The sequence below is a fragment of the Sabethes cyaneus genome, chromosome 3, assembly GCF_943734655.1.
Source record: "Sabethes cyaneus chromosome 3, idSabCyanKW18_F2, whole genome shotgun sequence".
NCBI lineage: Eukaryota > Metazoa > Arthropoda > Insecta > Diptera > Culicidae > Sabethes > Sabethes cyaneus.
The window spans coordinates 59,299,933-59,320,852 of record NC_071355.1 but is presented as its reverse complement, the minus strand read 5'-3'; the positions used below and the strand labels follow the sequence as shown (position 1 = coordinate 59,320,852).

At 39.7% G+C, this 20,920-nt stretch overlaps 1 protein-coding gene across 1 annotated transcript in view; it reads right to left on the bottom strand.

Annotated features, from left to right (window-relative positions):
* Positions 1-20,221, bottom strand: part of LOC128740087 (neuropeptides capa receptor) — a 115,992-nt gene extending 95,771 nt beyond the window's left edge. Inside the window, exon 1 of the mRNA XM_053835599.1 lies at positions 20,183-20,221. Coding sequence (XP_053691574.1) covers positions 20,183-20,206 — 24 coding nt within the window. The 5' untranslated portion in view covers positions 20,207-20,221. The remainder of the gene's footprint in view (positions 1-20,182) is intronic.
* Between the last annotated feature and the right edge of the window lie 699 nt (positions 20,222-20,920).

The following is a 20,920-nucleotide window of genomic DNA, read 5'->3' as shown; positions in this document are numbered from 1 at the left end:
TTGATATTATGAACTTTTAGCGAAATTTATTAGTTTTACATAAAATTTGACGAATAAGTAGTTATTTAATTTTTTTATCTCTTCCACTAAATCAATAAATCTTAGAAGTCATAACAGATAAAGAAGACAATTTAGTTTTTGGTTTAGGTATACGGCTTTTGCAGTCTACGAAATGATTTTAAAACGATATTTGTTGTATATCCGACGTTTCGGCCGTTGGTTTCGGCCTTTTTCAAAGGAAATCTAGCAATTATTTGTTTTATTGACAACATGCAACATACAAACATACAAACCTAAACCAAATACTATTCACAGTCGAAACCAGTAAAATACAAGAAGAGAATTTATTTAATAGAATATGATATGAAAGGTAAAACACTTTTTTCATAAACCACCAGTTCAAACGATTCGTTTAAATATACTCTATCTTACTTACTTACATATTTGCTTTTTTTTATTAAGGTGAAACGGTACTGAATTCCAACATGGTGGGATCGATGACACCCTTATCCTCACATGGACGCCATTTTTCTGGCCAGGTTAGAGCCAGTTCCGTTTCACCTTAAGCAAGTACGCGTAGTTTCTTTGTCAATTCTTCCGTGAAAGAAAATTTTACAGCATTTCTGCTTTTTCAGACATGTACGTATCACAGCACAAAATAATCGAAATATCACAAGATTTCCTTGTATGTCACACATTGTATCAAAAATTGTCCGGTCTAGTGATGTGGTTACTAAGAGCACAATTTCATTGTTTACTCTGTTTCTGTTACTTATATATCCCTGTTACTATCAAACCTTGCTTTTTTCTAGCCTAATTCAATCTACTACTACTGTACTGGTTTTGCCAAACGCACAATATCGTCTTCCAATCCAATCGAACCGAAGTGCGGTCTTGATGGTGGTTAGCCACAGCCAGCCCACATTTTCCTGCGTTTTGTTCGACTCTCGAAATATATCATCTTTTAATCATCAGTCACAATTCGATGCAAGAATGATGACTGCTGCCTGTCGTTCAATTCATGCCCCACTCATTTTCCTACCGGTGTTTTGGACCTTTCCCATGGACACATGAAAATGGCAGACCGAGTAATACTCAATTACTCGGCAAGTATTTTCGCGTTGGAGTAATTGTCCTCGACCAAAAGAGGTGGAAATTGATGGCACCCATGGCAATTGTGCCGACTTTATCAATCTCTATACATTGTTGCGGATAAACAGCACTGTCGTTAAAAGCCGGACATGTTCAGCAAATATAAGATGAATGATGGTATGCTTGTTATGTGCACTTGGTGACAGATAACAGAATCATAAAAGAACAAAATATAGTAGATATGACTGTAGAACTGTAACCCAACGCTGATTTTGATGGGTTGCCTCTTTGGTAAAATACTGAACTATAAGATGAAGCTTTATTTTTTGAAAACTTGGTCGCGAAACAAACATTTAATAGTTTTCCAAGTAGAATCGTGGTTAGGCAAAAACTGCTGACTAAAACCGTTCGTACTTTGATAGATTGGAAATTGCACATCAACGATAGCGCCCTAGTGAGTGACTGACCAGCAATATTTGCCAATATTAGTTTCCCAGTCAACAGCGCATTCCAAAATAAGCCTTATCTGTTGTTTATAGATTGTTTGCCCCATTTGATCGCTCCGACCCCGGTTCGGTTGATGCAGAGCCGATTTGTTTTTCCCTGAAGGCGTAACTGGCAGGCACGCCTCGCGTTGGGAAATGTAAAATGAACAGCGAAACATTCGAGACGGGGCAAATATTTACTATCAACCGGGCTTTCCGGTGATATGAAAAAACTTTCCCAATTTTCACGATTCCAAGTAGCAATAATGCCCACTCGGCACAGAGGGAACCGGAACTGAAAGGTCAACGAATTCCTCCAGTTTTGGCTCGTAGGTGGCGTGCAGTGAGGTAGTAGAATAGTAGCGTGAGCCGGAATTGCAAAATTTACTGGTTATAAAATCCTTTGAAGTTTGTATTGTAGCCCACGGGGCTAGCGTAGCGATATGTTTTTTTGGCGCTTTTCCTATTTTATTTATTATCAGCCTAAAATAGAAGCAAAAGGATGGGTGCTCCAAGTACAGTCAGTTCTATGATTGCGAGAATGCGTGGGCTAGAGTTGCCAACCACACACACACACCGGGTTTATTGCGGAGAGAGTTATTGTTGTTTGTTTCTTTGCTAACTGCGAAAGCGGATAGGGGAAGGATTCGAATTATACAGATGAACCTATTCAGGATAAAAGAAAAACCGTTGATTTGTTTGAACAATGTAAATTGGTTTATTGAGCAATAAAATAAATAAGTCTGTGAGAAAATTTCCCGAGCACGGTAGACAAATTTATGTGCTACTGAACAATTACAAAACACTCTGTGAAACTGTGTTTGTCGTGTTCTGTGACTGGCGTGAAAATGGAACGGGAAACATTAAAATAACGAAAATGACATATTTTTCCATTATAATGATGCTATTAGTCCTAATAAGAGTCCGTTCTGGTCCAGACTCGCAATTGTTGTGTTTGTTTAAGAAAACCGCAATTAGAAGGAGAAAAGCAGCGGATTGCCCTCTCGACCATTTGAGAGTGTAAAACAAGCAACGCTAAATTTGCACCATTTATTCCAACACACGTCGAATAAACACAAAAACAACGCAAGTCTGCCGACGCGATGGCTTGATGAAAGTGATCGATGCCATACATTGTGATTCTTCTCAGCCGCGCTGCTGTAGGGACATAAGGACAACACCGACCGGCGACGGACGGTCTAATTCTAAGAATGAGACCTTCCTTACAGCAGATCCCAAATTCAGGAAAATGCACGTTAATTTGCATTTTACGTCTTGGGTCTACCGATTTGTTGAAATAGTAGTGGGAAGGGATAGGAAATCTGAATATGTAAAATAAGACAAAATGGCTGAGCTTACTGAGTAGCCGTTGGTACATGGATAAAAAATATTTGTATACATCATTTTCGTGTCTGAAGCGTGACAGCAACGTTCTAACGAATATCTTAAAAATACATTTATAATGCAAAATGATGAGTGGAAAATCACCGATCAGATTTTGGCAACACGGCCAACTGTTTGTTTCGGTTTGTGCGCGGCTTTGACCTTCGTTAGTTGGAGGATTTTAAAGCATATTTTCAGGAACATGAAAAATCTGTGGAAAATTAGTTAAATGGAGCTGTTCAGTTAAGTACAAATGCAAATGAAGCGTAATAGCTTTTAAGTGGCATTTAAGGTGACTTGAATGCTTATTGGTTTGCATTTGAATGGCATTGATAATGCTTATTGGTTACCTGGGTAGTGATAAGTTATCGGGAAGACGCATCGCAAAGATCGCAAGATCTTTATAATTATTTTACTGCTCTCGTAGTGAAAAAATGTATTGATTTTTTCTCTTGAACTAATGATCGAAGAGTAGGGAAGGTTGAAGTTCAACTTCAAATCTTCCAATCAAACGCCAAGATCTGTTACAGGATGTTAGTCTGCGAATGGGATAATTGTTTAGAACTGGATTCATAGAGCAGCAGAACATCACTATATGTCACTTTGGAATCATGATGAGTTTATTGCCATGGAACCAGTCTACTTATTTTGCGGTAAACCGTGACCGCGAAGACCGTGGTAATTTTCGATCGAGCAAATTATTGCATACAGTTGAAAGATATTTGAATAAACGAGCTTGCATCTAATTTCCAACAAAGCTGTCACAACGCTGAAAAGCAATGTAAACAGAAGTGGGTCCAAGGTCCGGAATACTGCTGTACATGAAAGAGATACACAAAGTGAGTCGCACTCTGATCGTCCTCAAAAATTCACACCTTTCAACAAATAAATGCAGGCGAGCTTGAAGAACATGGCAGACAGCAAGACTTTCGACGATTCAGGTATAAAATGGACCCGATTTTCTTTCCTTGTTGGGTACAATTTCCAGTACAACCAGTTGTTCTATACCACTCCTCATAGAACCAGCCGCAATACGAGCAATCTTAGCGAAGATCGGGTAACCAACCCCACGAGAAACTAAGGTCGTATACCGACGACAAGAAGAAGGCACTCATGTGAATACTGAATGTAGCAACGCGGCCTTGTCAGCTTTGAGCGTATGACTCCATGTCAGAGGCGGCTATTGTACTGTAGGCTTGGAGCGGCCAGGGATGGTTCGATCACGTTGACTCCATTTTGATTCATTTGACAGTACCGTCTCAACCGAGCAAAATGTGACAAAGTCATGTATGGAACATTAGTAGAGCTAGTTATTATCTACAAATTTGCTGAATCAAGTTTTTCTGTATCTTTTGTAGTTACCGCGTTACAATGCTAGTAACACATTAGTGGTTAAATGGACGTTCACTTAGTTACTAAAGAGGTACTAGCATTGCAGCACCATAAATACAAAAGATGCAGCAAAACTTTATTCAGCAAAATTGTAGATAATAACTAGTTCTATAAATGTCCCATACGCTACTTTGTCAAATTTTGCTTGGCTGAGATGGTACTGTCAAATAAATCTAAATTAAGTCAAAGCGATTGAACCATCCCTGGGAGCGGCTCACGACAGCGTTTGATCCGAGGTATGTTGACAGGAAAGGAGGGCTCTTAGCTTAGCTTAGCGTTGGTCTTCCGACGATACTTTGAGCTTGGTTGCGGAGCTTTTTTTTATAAAATCTGACCTTAGAGGCCAACACAACAAACAAACCAAAGCAACGAACGACGTAAAACATTAACTCGGACCGGCACAACCGGCAAAGACCCAGGCGACGAAAACGGACTAACGATTGAAAATTAGGAACTCGGAAGAAACCACGTGCTTTCTGCAGGAGGTATACTGGAAAGGAACAATGCGATGGTACATACGTATAGGGTTGGTCACGCCGGCTACCAGGGTTGCCACAATACACACGAACTGAGCACAGCTTTTATAGTGGTAGGCGAAATGCTGAAGCAGGTTATCAGGTGATGACTGACCATCCGCCGGACGTGCATCTTAAGGATTGAGGGCCGATTCTTTAATATTAACATAATTAACGTGCACAGAAGTGCAAATACGACCGCTACCCAAGACAGGTTAGGGGGGCTCCGTAACCGCAAGGTTATCGAGTCTGCTTTGACAAGCGAGTGGTCGTGGGTTCGAATCTTAGTAGAATCAAGCCATTCGATGTCAAGTGACTTTAGCATGGGTTTATTCTCAGGCCCCTCATTTATCCTTCCTTCATGCTGAATTCTAAACTTACCCACTGAAGCCTCTTGACAGTGCAAAGGTCCCTCCTATAGTAAAGTGTACTGGTCAGAGGAACGAATGAGTTCTCGCCAGGGACGGCTATAATATAAGATATTACTGGTAGTGAGGAATAAGTGGGTAAAGTAGATCAAGCTTCGAAGGCAGGGTAAACCCCAATACACACAAGCATGCATAAAATTTAATAAGCATTTCGCTCATTCAATAGCGATAGCAAAAAGAAATGCAGTGCAGGTTATACAGCAAACACCCGGGCGATATCACAATGGATCAACTATACTGGTCGCAGTGATGAGTCCACACAGGAAAAAAAATGCTCAGGTTGGTCAGGAAGGAAAATTTAAACCGGTGATTTGAAGGTTCAGCCACACTCGCAAACGAACGAAAACGGCCTAAGACTTATCGACTTTCTTTAGTATCTTTTTTCAACGTAACCTCCACCATCGGTACACCTAGAGATGACCCAAGCAGACGGAATCACAATTCGGCCGAGTTCTAGATGGTCGCCGCTTTTCAGACATTATCGACGCCAGAACCTATCAGAGCGCTAATTGATTGATTCGGACCGCTACCTAGTGATGGTAAGGATACGTCAAAAGCTATCTGTTGTGAACAACATACGATAGCAGCGCCCGCCAGGGTATAATCTAACACGACCAGGGATGGAAAAATTATAGATCATATGAGCGATCAGATTCAGATTCATTGATATCACTACTTGTAAGTGACAAACACTTTGTCGTGATCCGCACAGATTATGATAAACCTCATGTCAGATCATGTTCATTGCATGATTGCGTTGAGAAATATAACAGATACAGACGATTGGTTGTGTGCATCGTATGACGATACAAACAACATGTGTGACCTTTTTTCTCGCAGCTAGGTAAGATGTAACTCTGTGATCGACTGCTGAGACTGTTTAGACAGCAAAATCTTGTGATCAACGCTAAAGATTCACTGTTTGTCATGATCTGTACGGATGGTGATCTGTGCGTGTAGCGATAACTCACAGATTTTATCAAAATCACTGAACTTCCATCCCTGAACACGACTGGAGCACCGGACGTAGCTACGCCTTATCTCTCGAAGTCATGCTGCCGGAAAAGGGTGACCGGGATTTTTTTTTTCTTTTTTTATTGGGGCTTTCAACCAGTGCACAATGGGCAAAAACTAGCTCGGAATCCCAAGAATTAGAAGCCGCAGGTTTGGAATCTTACAAGATACCTATTCTTATGTAAAAAAATGCAGGAAATCGATTGGTGATGGTTTTATCCTGCACAGACTTCAGGAAGGGGTCCATTTTGCCCTATTTTACCCAAAAATCATGTTAAAAGCTAATTAAACAGTATAAAAACTTATTTGACACCCGTGAAACGAACTCAAATAGCTTCCAAATTTTGTCAAAACATTAGAAGAATCAAATTTCATCCATTCTATACTGTGCGAAATGCAAGAATAGTCCATTTTGCTCAAATCACCCCCATATACATAGATAACCTAATTAAAGCGATTAAAACTAACTCAAAGGTAAACACAGTCCTCAAAAAAATGTGTAGTTTATCATACTGAATAACTTTGTTTGGAATAATTGGATGCAGATTTATTGAGCAGAATTGATTTTTAGGTGTACTTTTTAAATAAATCATGATATCTCGCAACTAGCAAAATATATGTAGATAGTTACTATATTCAGCAAACCTGCTCATTTTAGTGTGTTCTATAAATTTTCTGAAGAAAAAAAAATTTTTGGACGTATTCAAAAAAACCAAAAGTTTGTATCACCCTGATAAATGAATATAAAATCACTTTGATAGTTTGAAAAGATTTGCTGTATTTTATTGATAAGCTTCTTCAAAGACATCGTCGTTGAAAAATTACGACTTTTTTATGCAATAGCAAATGAACGTGTTTTTGTAGATCTAGGAGAGAATCAGGCAAAACGAACCGATTGTGAATTCATCACTGTACTAAATCGATGACAATCAACTCTCCTGATGTCTTTCTAGTAAATTGGTACTATTCGAGGTCATTCCCCTGTCTTTGAATTAGTTTTAAACGCTCTAGTTAGGTTTTACTATGTATTTAGGGGTGAATTGGGCAAAATGGACTATACCTGCATTTCGCACAGTATGGAATGGATGGAATTTGATTCTTCTGATGTTTTGACAAAATTTGGAAGCTATCTGGGTTCGTTTCACGGGCGGCAAATAAGTTTTTATACTGTTTAATCAGCTTTCAACATGATTTTTGGGTAAAATAGGGCAAAACGCCCGAAGTCTGCGCAGAATGAAACCATCACCAATCGATTTCCTGCATTTTTTTTTTACATAAGAATAGGTATCTTGTAAGATTCCAAATCAGCGGCTTATAATTCTTGGGATTACGGGCTCGTTTTTGCCCATTGTGCAGTGGTTGGTTAGCCCCAATTGGTGAGCTGGAAGCCCTCCTTGAAGACTGTTGGAGTGCCGTGAAAACAACCATTAACAGTGTAGCCGAGAACGTCCTAGGCCGTGTGGCACCGATTCGACGTGACGAATGTTTTGACGAGAGTGACAGCAGATATTGGATGAGAAGAACGCAGTGCGGGTAGGGATGCTATACCGGTTTTATCGAAACCGGTTTTACCGGTATTACCGGGCTATTTTCCAATACCGAGTTACCGGTTTTTATACGATCAAAAACCGGTATTTTCGGTATTTTGTTGCATGATCAAATAACAACTCAAGAAGCCTGAATCGCTGGTAAAACATTTGAAGCATAGGGTAAACTTAGTTGCATGCTTCTACAAATAATAACTCAAGTATGTAGTTCTTCCAAAGGGAACATCCCGAAATACCTCACCGCTGCCAGCATAGCACCGGAGTGCCTCGTGTTTTTCAAGCAGTCGTCTCCATTCAACTCGTTCCACTCTATGGGCTACTCGTCGCCAATTTCCCATTTGTCTTAGAAGTCGCAAATTTGATTGAGCTATCTTGCGCGTTGAGCCCCTCTGTTCCTGGTGCCGATGGGGTCGTTGAAGAGAACTGTTTCTGTTGCACTGTCTTCCGGCGTCTTCGACGTGTCCACCCCACCGTAGCCTACCGACTTTCGCCAGCTGTATGATGAATCTCCCCGAGCAATGCCATACGCCTCTGCTACTCTTTGCTTTCAGTTTGTACTCCACCAAATCTCATCTGCAGCATCTTCCGGTCAAACACGACAAGGGCGCGTATTTCCACCGTGAGCGATGTCACAGCTTCAAGTTCGTAAAGAACTATCGGTTAAATAAGAGTTTTGTACATTGTCTGCTTCGTACGACGGCGTATGCTTCTGGATCGTAGCGTTTTGCGAAGGGCAAAGTAGGTCCGATTTCTTATTTTTATGCGCCAAATAATTAAGAATATTGCGCAATAGAAGAAATGTGCGATATCAGTGAAGCTGTTCAGAAAATATTCAGTGAAAATACTCTGTTAACTCTAGAGAAATATCAGAACACAACACGGAAAAGAAAGTCCTTCGGTTGCTAGTACAAACTGGAATAGAAATAACTTTATGTTTAGTTAGAATAACCTGTTGGCAGGGCTGAGACAATCCTGCGGGCTTCAATCATCGCTTCGATCTTTTCTATCAGATCTAAGAAGCAACGATATGCTTTACTTAAGGGATGAGGAATTCATGAAGAAAGAAGATTTTGTCGCAGTGCTAGAACCAGTCTGTTGTTGTCGAATTGCTGTACCGGAAAATTTTCAATCTTTACGAACTACGAACTCTAAAACTACTCTCGGAACACCTTTCAGGTACCGCACAACTGCTGTTCGAGTTACTGTAGCGGTAAAATTTCAGAAAGAGCTCGTATATTTAAATTTATTCGTTTTATAATTAGCCGCACTATTCGTGATGACTTTGAAATATTCTTCAAGGCTTCAAGGATGTTTTGATAATAAAATTCGGCAAGGTTTTATTATTATTATTTTTTAAATTCTGAAACGGAGCAGGCAGAGGAACCAAATCAACAGAACTTTCAGTTATAATTTATCATAAATGTCAGTATCTAAGAAGCTTATTAAAATAAACTCTTGAACAAGGGTTTTCCTAGCCACTTTTCTAATTTATCGCTAGGAATTGTTCTTTCTTAATCTGTGGACACCGAATGAAGATTCTCTGCCTCCGGAAGATTTTCATTAAAATTTGTTCTCGTTTAAAAGATGACACGGTAAATTCTCTTCGCGTTGTTAAATATTATTATTTTAATGAACTAGTTCAATTAGTTATGCCAAAAAATTGAGTACCATTGATTATGGAAAGATCCTCTTCAAATCATACAATTTTTAAATGCAGTTTTCAAATGTTAACTTTTACCGGTTTTTACCGGTTTTACCGGTATTGCATTTATCAATACCGAAAAACCGGTTTTCAAAATATCCCCCGGTATTGGCATCTCTAAGTGCGGGTACAAATGCTGCATAAAACCACCCGTCACATTATGGAGCGATACAAACAGAAGCAGAGACAGCAGACCTGGCTCTTTCAGGAGAAGAAACGCCACCAGTAGGAGAAGAAATGCGAAAAACGCGAGTAGCTGTAGCACTTTTACGACTCACGGAAATTCTATCAAAGATTCAACGAATCTCGTAAAAGCATTGTTGCCACATGCCGAAACGTACAGAGAAAGAGATAGAGGGATTTTGGCTAATGACCGTGCGATGATCGAAAAGTGGAAGCAGCACTACGATGAACGCCTGAACGGCATACAGATGGAAGACGGTGAGTGTGGAGGAAGTGAGTGCATTGATGCAGCAGAAGTTAAAGAAGCCATCCAGCGGCTGAAGAACAACTAAGCAACAGGAAAGGATGATATTGAAGTGAACCTCATAAAAGGGGCGCGGACAAGTTGGCCTGTTGTTTGCAGCAATTGATTGTCAAGGTTTGGGATACGGAACAATTACCAGAGGAGTGGAAAGACAGGGTTATTCGCCCTATCTACAAGAAAGGCGATAAACTGGATTATGAGAACTACCGCTCAAAGTGCTTTCCCAAGTCATCTTCCCTCGCCAATAGCCAATAGATTCGTGGGAAGTTATCAGGCCAGCTTCATGGAGAGTCGGTCTACAACGGACCAAATCTCCACGCTGCAGCAGATCCTCTGAAAGTGTCGCGAATTCCGAGTCCCCACGCATCACCTGTTCGTTGATTTCAAAGCCGCATATGATAGTGTAAACCGCATATGATAGTGTACGATGCATGGAATCCATTGCTATGCGAGAATCTCCGGACTCATTAGAATCTCGGAAGGGACTTCGACAAGGAGATGGTCTTTTCTGCTTGCTAGTCAACATTGCGCCTGAAGGGGTTATAAGACCAGCGGCGATCAAAATGTGGGCACGATTCTCAATAAATCCAGTTAAGATAAGTACACCTGACTAAAACGCGAAGCAGAAAAGATTGGGTTGAAGATAAATACGATTAAAAGAAAGTGTATGCTGGCGGACGGAACCGAGTGCGATATGGCCCGCTTAGGCAGTGCCATGATAATCGACCGTTGTAGTTGACGAGTTCGTATACCTTGGCTCACCGGCTACAGAGAACAACAATATCAGTCGTGGGAATAAAAGGTGTATTATTGGCCGAAGTCGCGCCTACTACGGACTCTACAAACACTTGCGGTCGAACAACCTGAGCCCCCTTACAAAGGGCACATTGTATTAAACGATGGTTAGACCGGTTGTCCTCTACGAGTACGAAACGTGGACACTGCTAGAAGAGGACCTACGAGCACACGGAGTTTTCGCACAGCGGGTGCTAAGAACCATCTTTGGCGACGTGCAAGCGAACGGTGTATGGTGGCGAAAAATGGACCACGTAGTCGCGCGTCTCTGCGGCAAGCCCAGTATTCAGAAAGTGGTTAAAGCTGGATGGATACTTTGTTACTAGAATGCGGGGCAATCATTCTGCAAAAATGGTTTTCCCATTCAGCCATTCAATTGCACAATCATAGACGTGCACTGTCCACATTAAGGTATACCCCACGACTACAGCGTCCTATGCGCAGCTGGAGCTAACGTACGACAGTTGTTCGCCACGGGACATCAAGATCGTCATCGGGGATATGAAATACCCAGATCGGCAGGGAAGCGATGTATAGACCAGTGACCGAACCGATAACCTGCACACTGGCACAACCAATAACTGCCAACGATGCATCATTCTTGCAGCGCCCTGAGCCCTGGTGATCAGAAGCAATTTTGACGTAGGACTACGTCTTACGGCAAGTTTTGAGATAGGGTGTCATTCCAAAAAATCGAAAAATGCGAGCGTCACGAAAAATGATAGGTTTTGAGCGCTAGTAGCTCAGCGGTTTTCCGATCGATTTTCAATATTCTTTCACCAATCGATCGGAAAATCTTCTAAAATTGACCCAAATGAAGAAAAATATGGATTCTTGATGGTGAACTATTGAAAAATTGAAAATAATGAACCTATGCTTTTGCATCTTCATATAAGAATTTGTTCGTTCTTCAAAGAACGGTTTTCGGTAATTGATGAAAGCTAGGAAACTTGGAACTTAGGGTTTTTCACGCGGTTTTCTTTAGTAACACAAATTTATCCATCACTAATGCTACATTAATATGTAATACGTAGCGACGAAAGTCAACTCGTGTACGTTTGCAGTTCCCGGTCGGCTACTGAGCGTGTGTTGGAGCTGGAGCACTCATTTCGCTGCCGTGATGGAATATCTGGCTGCTGAAGTTCTGGAATTGTCAGGAAATATGCTGCTCGCGACAACGAAACGATAAGAAGCATCCCACGTCACTTGCAGCTGACCACTTGGAGTGGTATTTCATCGTGATTCAAAACCATACACGAACGGCTTCGTTGATCGCATGGCTGCTGAGGCTTTCCGGTTGGTCCGTTGCAACAAGCCCTGCCTGGTTAGCGGTTATCGGTACTCCAATTTACCGAACAGAGAATTACGTTAAGTGCGTTAGTGTAAGTTTATTGCAATCAGGAGTTATGATAATCAAACAATCGGTCCTTTTAAGGGCCACACAACGATTGAAGAGTTTATTATATTTTCTTGCCCAGTTAATACCATAATAACACAGGCAACGAGGGAAAAGTTGAATTTTTCGCCATTGCGGACGACCAACAAATGACGGTAATAAGTTTTCTGGTCACGGGCGACATTTTCTGCGACTTCCAAAACGTCTGCAGCTTGTTAATGCTTTATTACCAGTGTTCTTTTGTAAGCCACAGAAAAGTTGCGCAAAATTTTCAGCTCTTTGAAAACTCTCGGGTACCGTCTACCGATTAACTGAGGAAAATCACTATTCAACGTAGAAACAGATCATAAAAATTTATTTCCTGTTTGGTTTAGTTACTGACTTGGTTTCGTTTTAATAAAATGGATTCAATCAATTCATGGATATAACTTCAAAATCGGTTGAGGATTGAACCTATACAATGTTACTACTTTGATAAACATTACGTATATAGGTTGTATACATGAAGAATCGTATTATTACATACATGGATACAACTTACTATCGCTACAAAGAGACATACGTGGTCCTACGTCACCTACGCGGTCGTGTCTTGTGCACAACCCCTCTGATTTTTCCCCACAAAGATATCTACTCCAGATATCCAGAGAATTTCACCAAGTATCGATGAGCGTGGAATGTGTTGACCACGATCTTGAAAAGGAAAAACCGCCAAAAGAAGCACAGAGTTCGCAAGGAATTAGAACAAATATTCCGGACTAATGACACACGCAAGTTCTATGAGAAGGTGAGCCAATCTCGTAAAAGACACAAACCCATCACAAACGAGCCACCAAACTTATATTTGCAAGTCCTTAAAAGTTAGTGAACGAACGGTTACATAAGGAGAAGTTAACCTAGGAGAACGATAACCGCGTACGGGCTCCCGATCTCGAAAAGATCCGGCGAGAAATCGGTTAACTAAAAATAATAAAGCCGCCGAAAGGACCAACTCCTAGCAGCACTCTCAAAAATGGCAAGATAATTCACTATTAGACGCGTTTTATAAGGGCCCGCACTACTACGGGTTAGCATTTCTAAAATATGGTGAAATGTTTCACAAATTTCGGAAGTACCTCACAACACATCACATCACAACATCAATTTCAGGACAGCATACGCCAACAATTATGGCAGATCATATTAGACAATATTTCGAATTTCCGGAAAAACTGATGTGCTTGGTGAAAGCTTATCTCAAACAAATGATTTTCCACGTGCGCGCTTCGGGAACAACCTTGAGTTCCTTTGAATTGAATCGCGCCGAGGAATACGGCAAGAGGATAGACAGTTGTAAATGTTATTTAACACCACTTGTGAGGGTGCGATCCGACGAGCGGGCTATCGAAACGAGTGGCATGATTTTCGGATAATTTAACCATTATCACTTTACTTTTCCAAAAAATTTGCATTAATTTCACTGCTGAATGACAAAATAATACGTTCTTTGTCACGTTCTTTTTTAAACATGAGCTTTATTGGAGGGCAGTCATGCAGCCAATGTGCACCATCCAGGCTGGTGGGAAACTGGACAAAAATGCTGTGTATTCGACTGGGTTCATCCTGTTGTTTACATTCAATCGTAAAAGTCAGTGCGAAAAAAAATCCACTGTTTCTATCACAATATGAGAAAAATTGCCGCTGAAAAGTACAATTGGAACTTTGTTCCAGGAATGCCATTTTGTTCTGATAAAGCTTATCAGAAATTTTAATAAAAATACGGCAAAAAGATATGCAGTTCAAATATCACATTTGAAGCATTTGTTTTTAAAAACAAAAGTTTTATGAATCAATTAATACTTCAAAATCTAACAGCACTTTAATATTTTTAGTCAAAAAAAAGTTACGTGTGGCCAGGCATGAATATAGAAGCTATATGCTTCATGAACCAGTTGAATTCGATTTATTTATCTACCATAGCTACTTCCTACTGCTGCTACCCAATTGATTTTTAGTACGGCATTTTTCACGCTAGATTGATAATTCTTCCATATTAAGTAGTATGTGTTGCTGATGTGTGAAGTACCTAACCCATTGAACTCCATCGAACCTTAATATTAGCTCACCCTTCCCTTCGTATCGGGTTGACATGTTTTCAATAGTGTGTTAACATTAATTAAAATAAAACTTTCTATGGTCGTACATAGGGTGGCACATCGGTCGGCAGACTGAATCCACACTCTCTGTTGACTCTGCACAAGCACGCTAGAAACACGAATATATATATTTGTTCACACGGAAAGTAAATCGACACAATACCGAGAAAATCATTGAAAAGGATATTTCCCTATAGTAGGTAGATACCGACAACCGTATGTGATTGTTGGTTGCGACTGAGATGTTTTGCCCGGAGGTGAATGTAGAAAGTTAACCAATTAAAATGTTCGTTTCAGTTCGCATGGAGTTAGAGCATTCCGGATGACGATGCGATGGGTGATACCTAATGTCACAGTTATCCATCCAACATTGGTTTCATCGGGACGGCAGTAGCAGTGCTTGATCGATACAAGTACACAAACAAACAGTGCACCTTCTGTGTTATTCTAAAATCAGTTTCCACTGCAGAAGATTACCGACTGCCACTGGCGTGTCCAGGCAGGAGCAAACTGAGGCACGGGCTGCATCTTCTCTGTAAAATTTAATGAAAAACAAAATAATTTCTGTAACCCAGAAGCAGGGATGGTTCGATCACTTTGACTCAATTTTGATTCATTTGACAGTACCGTCTCAGCCGAGCCAAATATGACAATGTTATGTATGGGACATTTGTCGAACTAGTTCTAATCTACAATGTTTCTGAACAAAGTTTTGCTGAATCGTTTGTAGTTACGGTGCCACAACGCTAGTAACTCTTCAGTGACTAAATGAACGTTCATTTAGTCACTATTAAGATACTAGCATTGTAGCGCAGTAACTACAAAAGATACAGCAAAACTTTACTCAGCAAAATTATAGATAATAACCTGTTCTACAATTGTCCCATATATAACTTTGTCATATTTGGCCTCGTTATGACGGTACTGTCAAATGAATCAAAATTGAGTCAAAGTGATCGAACCATCCCTGCCCAGAAGTTCCCATTTTTTATTTTGTTTTTTTTTTTTAATTTTATTACAATCACTATAACAGCTTGGGTCAACAAAAAAAGAGGAACATAACAGAGGCGGGAACGGGATAGAAATGACAAAAATGGAGAGAGGAAAACTGCAAACGGAAATCAAAAGGGATAAAACGGAATAGAAAAGCAGAATGTGACTAAAAATGTAAAAAAGCAAGACATAATAAGAGGAAGAACGCAACAGACGAAAACGACCAACGGGATAGAACAGTTAAAAAGGGAAAAAGGATGAAAATCGTAACCGAAAAAAAAGAATAAAGACGAAACAGAAAGGAAATGACAAAAATGAAACAGGAAAAGAGAGAAAACCAACGAAACGAAAGAGAAAAAACTGGAAGAGAAACGAAAAGAGGAGAATCAGGGCTGAAATGGGCGAAAAACGGGACAGGAAAAGAAAAACGGAACAGAGAAATAGGAAACAAGGTTTCTGCCTGCTGGAAGGAAAACAAGATAGAAAAGGAAAAAAATCGAGACAACTGATGGGAAGATGAGACAGTACAAGAAAAAAATGTGCCAGAAAAGATGGGATAACGGGACAGAAAAAAATGAGGGTAAATGGAACAACAAAAGGTAAACGGAACAGATTGCAAGAGAAACGAAAAGGGGAAAGAAGAATAGTGAGGACATAAAAAAACCGATGGAGGAAAAAGGAAAAAAATGTCTAACGGGATATAAATAGAGAAAAATAGAACAAGCGAAGGAAGCGAAAGCGAAGCGAAAAATAGACCAAGAATAGGAAAAATAGAGAACTAAAGGAAAAAAGCATAGAAACCATGACAGGATGGTAAAAGAGGATACAGGCAAGAGAAAAAAAGCGCAAAAACTGACTTAGCAACAAAAAACCAAAAAAATCAAACGTGACAGAAAGAAAGTGAAAACGAGACACTGAAAAGAAAATAGTTGAAAAAGCGAGAGACAAAAAGAAGGAACACAAAGCAAAAGGAGACTAAATAGAAAAAAGTGAGAACCACTGGAAAAAAACAGAAAGGCGAGAAACGATGAAGAATAGGAGGAAAACGCAAAAGAAACTGGGGACAAACTGGACAGCAAAAAAGAAACAACTGGATAGACAAGGGTGTAAAGAAAAAGTGAAAATACGGGAGCAGAAAAATAGAGAAACGCGAACAGAAAAAGAAGAAAAGAACAGAGGTAGAAACGGAACAGAAAAAGATAAAAACGGCGAGAAAAACTGAAAATGGAAAACAAATGGGACAAAACGGAAAAACGGAATGTGACAAAAGCGGGAATTTGCCACACGACCATTGAGACTGTAACAGTGCACATTGGTCCAGGAGACAATATTAGGCGGAAATTAAGGTTTCTAGCCTAAAATTGACCTTCCAGACAAAACTTGTGTTCGACAAAGTTGTTGCATATAGAAAGGCGCTCATTTGTGCGCTATCAAATTTTAAAGTGGTTCTTATTTTCAAACAAATCGAAAATCTAACTTTTTATTTTGAAAAATAGAAGTAAACAGTGTTCGTCAAAGTTGTAGATCTGTTAATTTTATGTAATTTAAAAAAAAATTTGTTGTATCTCTTCAATTGACTGATTTGGAGCCATTTTTCTGAATCGATTTAGGGTGGCTCTTAAAAAACGGTTTTTTCGTTGTAACTTTTTAATAGCGAAATTCTCGCAAATGTTGTCTTCAATTGACGTTTAGAACTCTTTAAAATAAAACTTTTGCAGCATAAAGCGTGCTTCTACATTAAGCCAATCATGAGTAATTAGCATTTTTCTTTATAAAATACGCCCTTTTCCAATGGTGATATCTTTAGTGGGGACAAACGAAAAACATATTTTTTTATGGCATTCTGAAGGGCATACTTGGCTCTTTACTCTATATACGACTTAAAGATATGTTATTGTTTTTATCTCGAGTAAATTAAAATTGAAAACATCGAGTTTTACATATAATTCAACGCTTTTGAATCTAAATTTGAACGCAAGCATGAGCTAGCAAGTACTAAATCGCACAAAGATGGGGTTTTTGGTTCAAACATTATTCCAGTGGGACAAAAAATTACCTTGCTTTAATATTTCTTTTATTGAAAACATCTGCAATGCTTCGTTTTTTGACAACTAGTCAAGGCGTCTATGTTTCGCGACTTTTTTGAACAGCGTGATTTTTTACGGAAATACCCATAAAAAATTACAAAATTATCAGAATTATCAAACACTTTTATTGATTTATTTATCTGCTTCAATTGTGGCCTGATTATTGTATGCGGTTGTTTATGTACTAATGTTTGAAACTATTGATTTTCAGTATTTCAATTAATTTTAGATACTGAATGTCGATGTAAGACGCTGGTCCAAAAAGTCAGTCATCGTATGTTTAAATCTAAGAACCACCCAAAAATTTGATAGCACACAAATGAGCGCCTTTCTACATGCAACAACTATGTCGAACACAAGTTTTGTCTCGAAGGTCAATTTTAGGCTAGAAACCTTAATTTCCGCCTAAAATTATCTCCTGGACCACTGTGCAGTGGCCTTTTAATCCAATGCCCTTCTGGCGTACAAAAAGAAGCTGGAAAAAGCAAGACGTAATAAGAGGAAACGGCAACACATAATAAGAGGAACGAAATAGACGATAACCTAAAACGGGATAGAGCAGTTAAAACGGAAATGATGAAAATCGTGACCTTAAATTAAAGACGAAATGGAACAGAAAATGACAAAAAAGAGGAAAATCGGGCCTGAAAAGGAAAAAAAATCCAAAACCAGAGCAGAAAAGAGGAGAATCAGCACTAAAATGGGACAGGAAAAGAAGAACGGCACAAAACAATAGGAAACAGCGGACAGAAACAAAAAAAAAACGAGAGAGAGAAAAGGAGGGAAAACGTAGCAAAGAGAAGGTGGGATAGAATGAGAAAAAATGTGACAGAGAAGATGGGACAAAAGGACAGAAAAAGAGTGAAAATGAGATAGGAAAGGGAAAACGGAATAAATAGAAAGAGAGAATTTCAAGAGAAACCAAAAGGAAAATTAAGAACAGTTGGAAGAAACAAAAACGATAGGAGGAAAAGAAAGGAAATGAGAAAAACGGGATATAAAAGAAGAAAGATGGCACAAGAAACAAGAAAATGAAACAGTAAAGAAGACAAATAAGCAAAAAAGATGGACCAGAGAAAAAACTAAAAATAGAAAAGCAAACCTAGAGAACAAATGGAAAAAGGGAGCCAATAACAGAATAAACGGGGCATCACAAATTGGGAAAACGAAAGTGACAAAGATGAAAAAACGAGAAGAGAAGGAGATAAAAGAGGAAAAGGAAGGAAAAGACGAACACTGAGAACGAAAATATGGAAAAGGGAAGACGGAAGGAAAACCGGAAAACGGAAAAGAAAATAGAAAAACACAAGTGCCAAAGAAGAGGAAAAACAGGACTGAAAATAAGAAGAAGTAAGACAGGAAACAAAGAAAATCTAAACTGTTTCCTGTTCCACACGGGATAGGATAAAAGAAAACGATAGAAAAAGCAAAAATAAAGAAGGAAAAAGAAGAGTGAAAACCAAGGAAACGGTATAGAAAAGGAGAAAAGCGGAACAACAAGTTAAAATACGGGACATGAAAAGAGAAAAAATGAAAAAGAACAGGTAAAACGTGTGAATAAGACGAAAAATGTTAATCCTAATTTTAAACAAATCTACCAGTCTAATTTCGTGCCCTTGTCCGGTTTGAGGAAAAGTAAAACTTTCAGTTAAAATTACTCCAAAGTATAATTTCAACTCCAATTTTGAGTCCAATTTTCAGTTCAATTCGAAATAAAACTTCGAGCCCAAAATAGTCGAAATTCTCGTCTAATTTAATAAGACCGATTAAGATCTAATTTCAATTTTGATTTTAAATCCAATTGCACGCGAACGTCCGGAGCTTTCATCTTAATCGGCTTCGGCTGGTATTATTGTGATAAGTAATAATAAATTCGCCACCTTGCGATTACTTGATTTTTTCAGGCCGAAGCCTTTTTTCTGAAAGGTCAGGCGCCCCAGCATTTGTTCATGTCTGGGCACGCTAGTGCCGACTGTGACATGTGTGCTAGTGATGTACTGGCAGATGTATGTAGGGCCGGCAAAGGGACGTATTTTATTTTACCTATCGGTAATCGAAAAATCAAATCAATTTACAATTTAAATCAGATTTGCTACTGCAGATTGGATGTTTGTTTTAATCTTGGCTCGCCATCTCTATTTTTTGGAATACTCGAGTCGTAAGATATTTAATATTTATCTTGAAAACCGGAAATTTTCACCGTCAGTTTCATCTGACATATAATTGTCTTTATTTAAATTGATTAGGAAGTATCATCTTCTTGCACCTGTTTTCTGGCATCATGAAACTCATAGAAACTCAAATTATTTCTTCAGTGGAAGTTTACTTTAACTATCAGCGGTACGCGATTGTTCAACATTCACAGAAATCAGCAATGTATGGGCAAACTTTTCAATCCAAAAAGCGTCGTCGTGTATTGAATAGTTGCGTGCCACTTTCTGAAAGCGTCGGAATTAATTTACGTCAAACTACTTTCAACCACTTCACTGGCCAAGTTGCCAACAATTGTTCTTAGCCCGTTCACTAGTTCACTAGTACGAATAGTTCAAATCAAAGCTCCGTCGTCGTAACACACAAGAGCTGATGATGAGATGCTTCATACGTTCGTTAGCATCGCAGAAAGCGTGTTCCTTTCTCACTCTTCTCCTTACCGTACCAATCGGTTAACTAACTCGGTCCTACGACCGTTTGTGCGTTTGTGCAAAATTGTGGAAAAGTTTCCGGTACTTACCAGTAAGGCGGTCGTTAGTGGCATCTGCTGCGGTCCTCGAGCGTATTCCAGAAATTCCTGCACGGTGCACTGGAAGTTAACATTGCCCGGATCGCATGGGTCCAGCGGAGGCAACAGGTCCGTCGACGTTAGATTTAGATTTCCTCCGATGGTGAAGTTCTCCGCGTTGCCCTCGGATGCACTATAGTTTAGCATCTGCAGCCAGCTGAGCGATTCTCGGGTTGATATTGGGTTCCCGGTGACAGGATGTTCCGTGAGAGCTCCACGGAAGGATAAGGTGGAGGCAAACAGTGTGATAGCAAAAACCGTGCTGGTTGCATTCGGTGGCCACTGTGACACGCTTGTGGTATCGACAACGGTCGGAATTCCGACACCGCCGCTGATGCCATTGAAACTCATCCTGACTGACGCAGCTGCCGAGAGAAGACAACGCCGTTGTTGCTTCGCCTTGCTGTGATTTGATTGGATACGAGATATGGTTAGGTAGGGTTTATGTAATGCGGTTTCAAAAGACTTCACTGTTGACGCCAGGAGCTCTTCAATTAGGTGACAGTTTTGTCGGATCTTGCAAGGCGGATAGAGTAGTGTTTCAAATGATAGCTTTGGTGAACGTGAACGGTACTGAGGAAATCCACGGCAGCGACGCCGTTAGTGAACGGTGACGGGATTGATGTAAGTGGCAATATAGCACATCATCAGCGGTTGTTATGTAAGATTGTCGCCCTGTCAAATTAATTA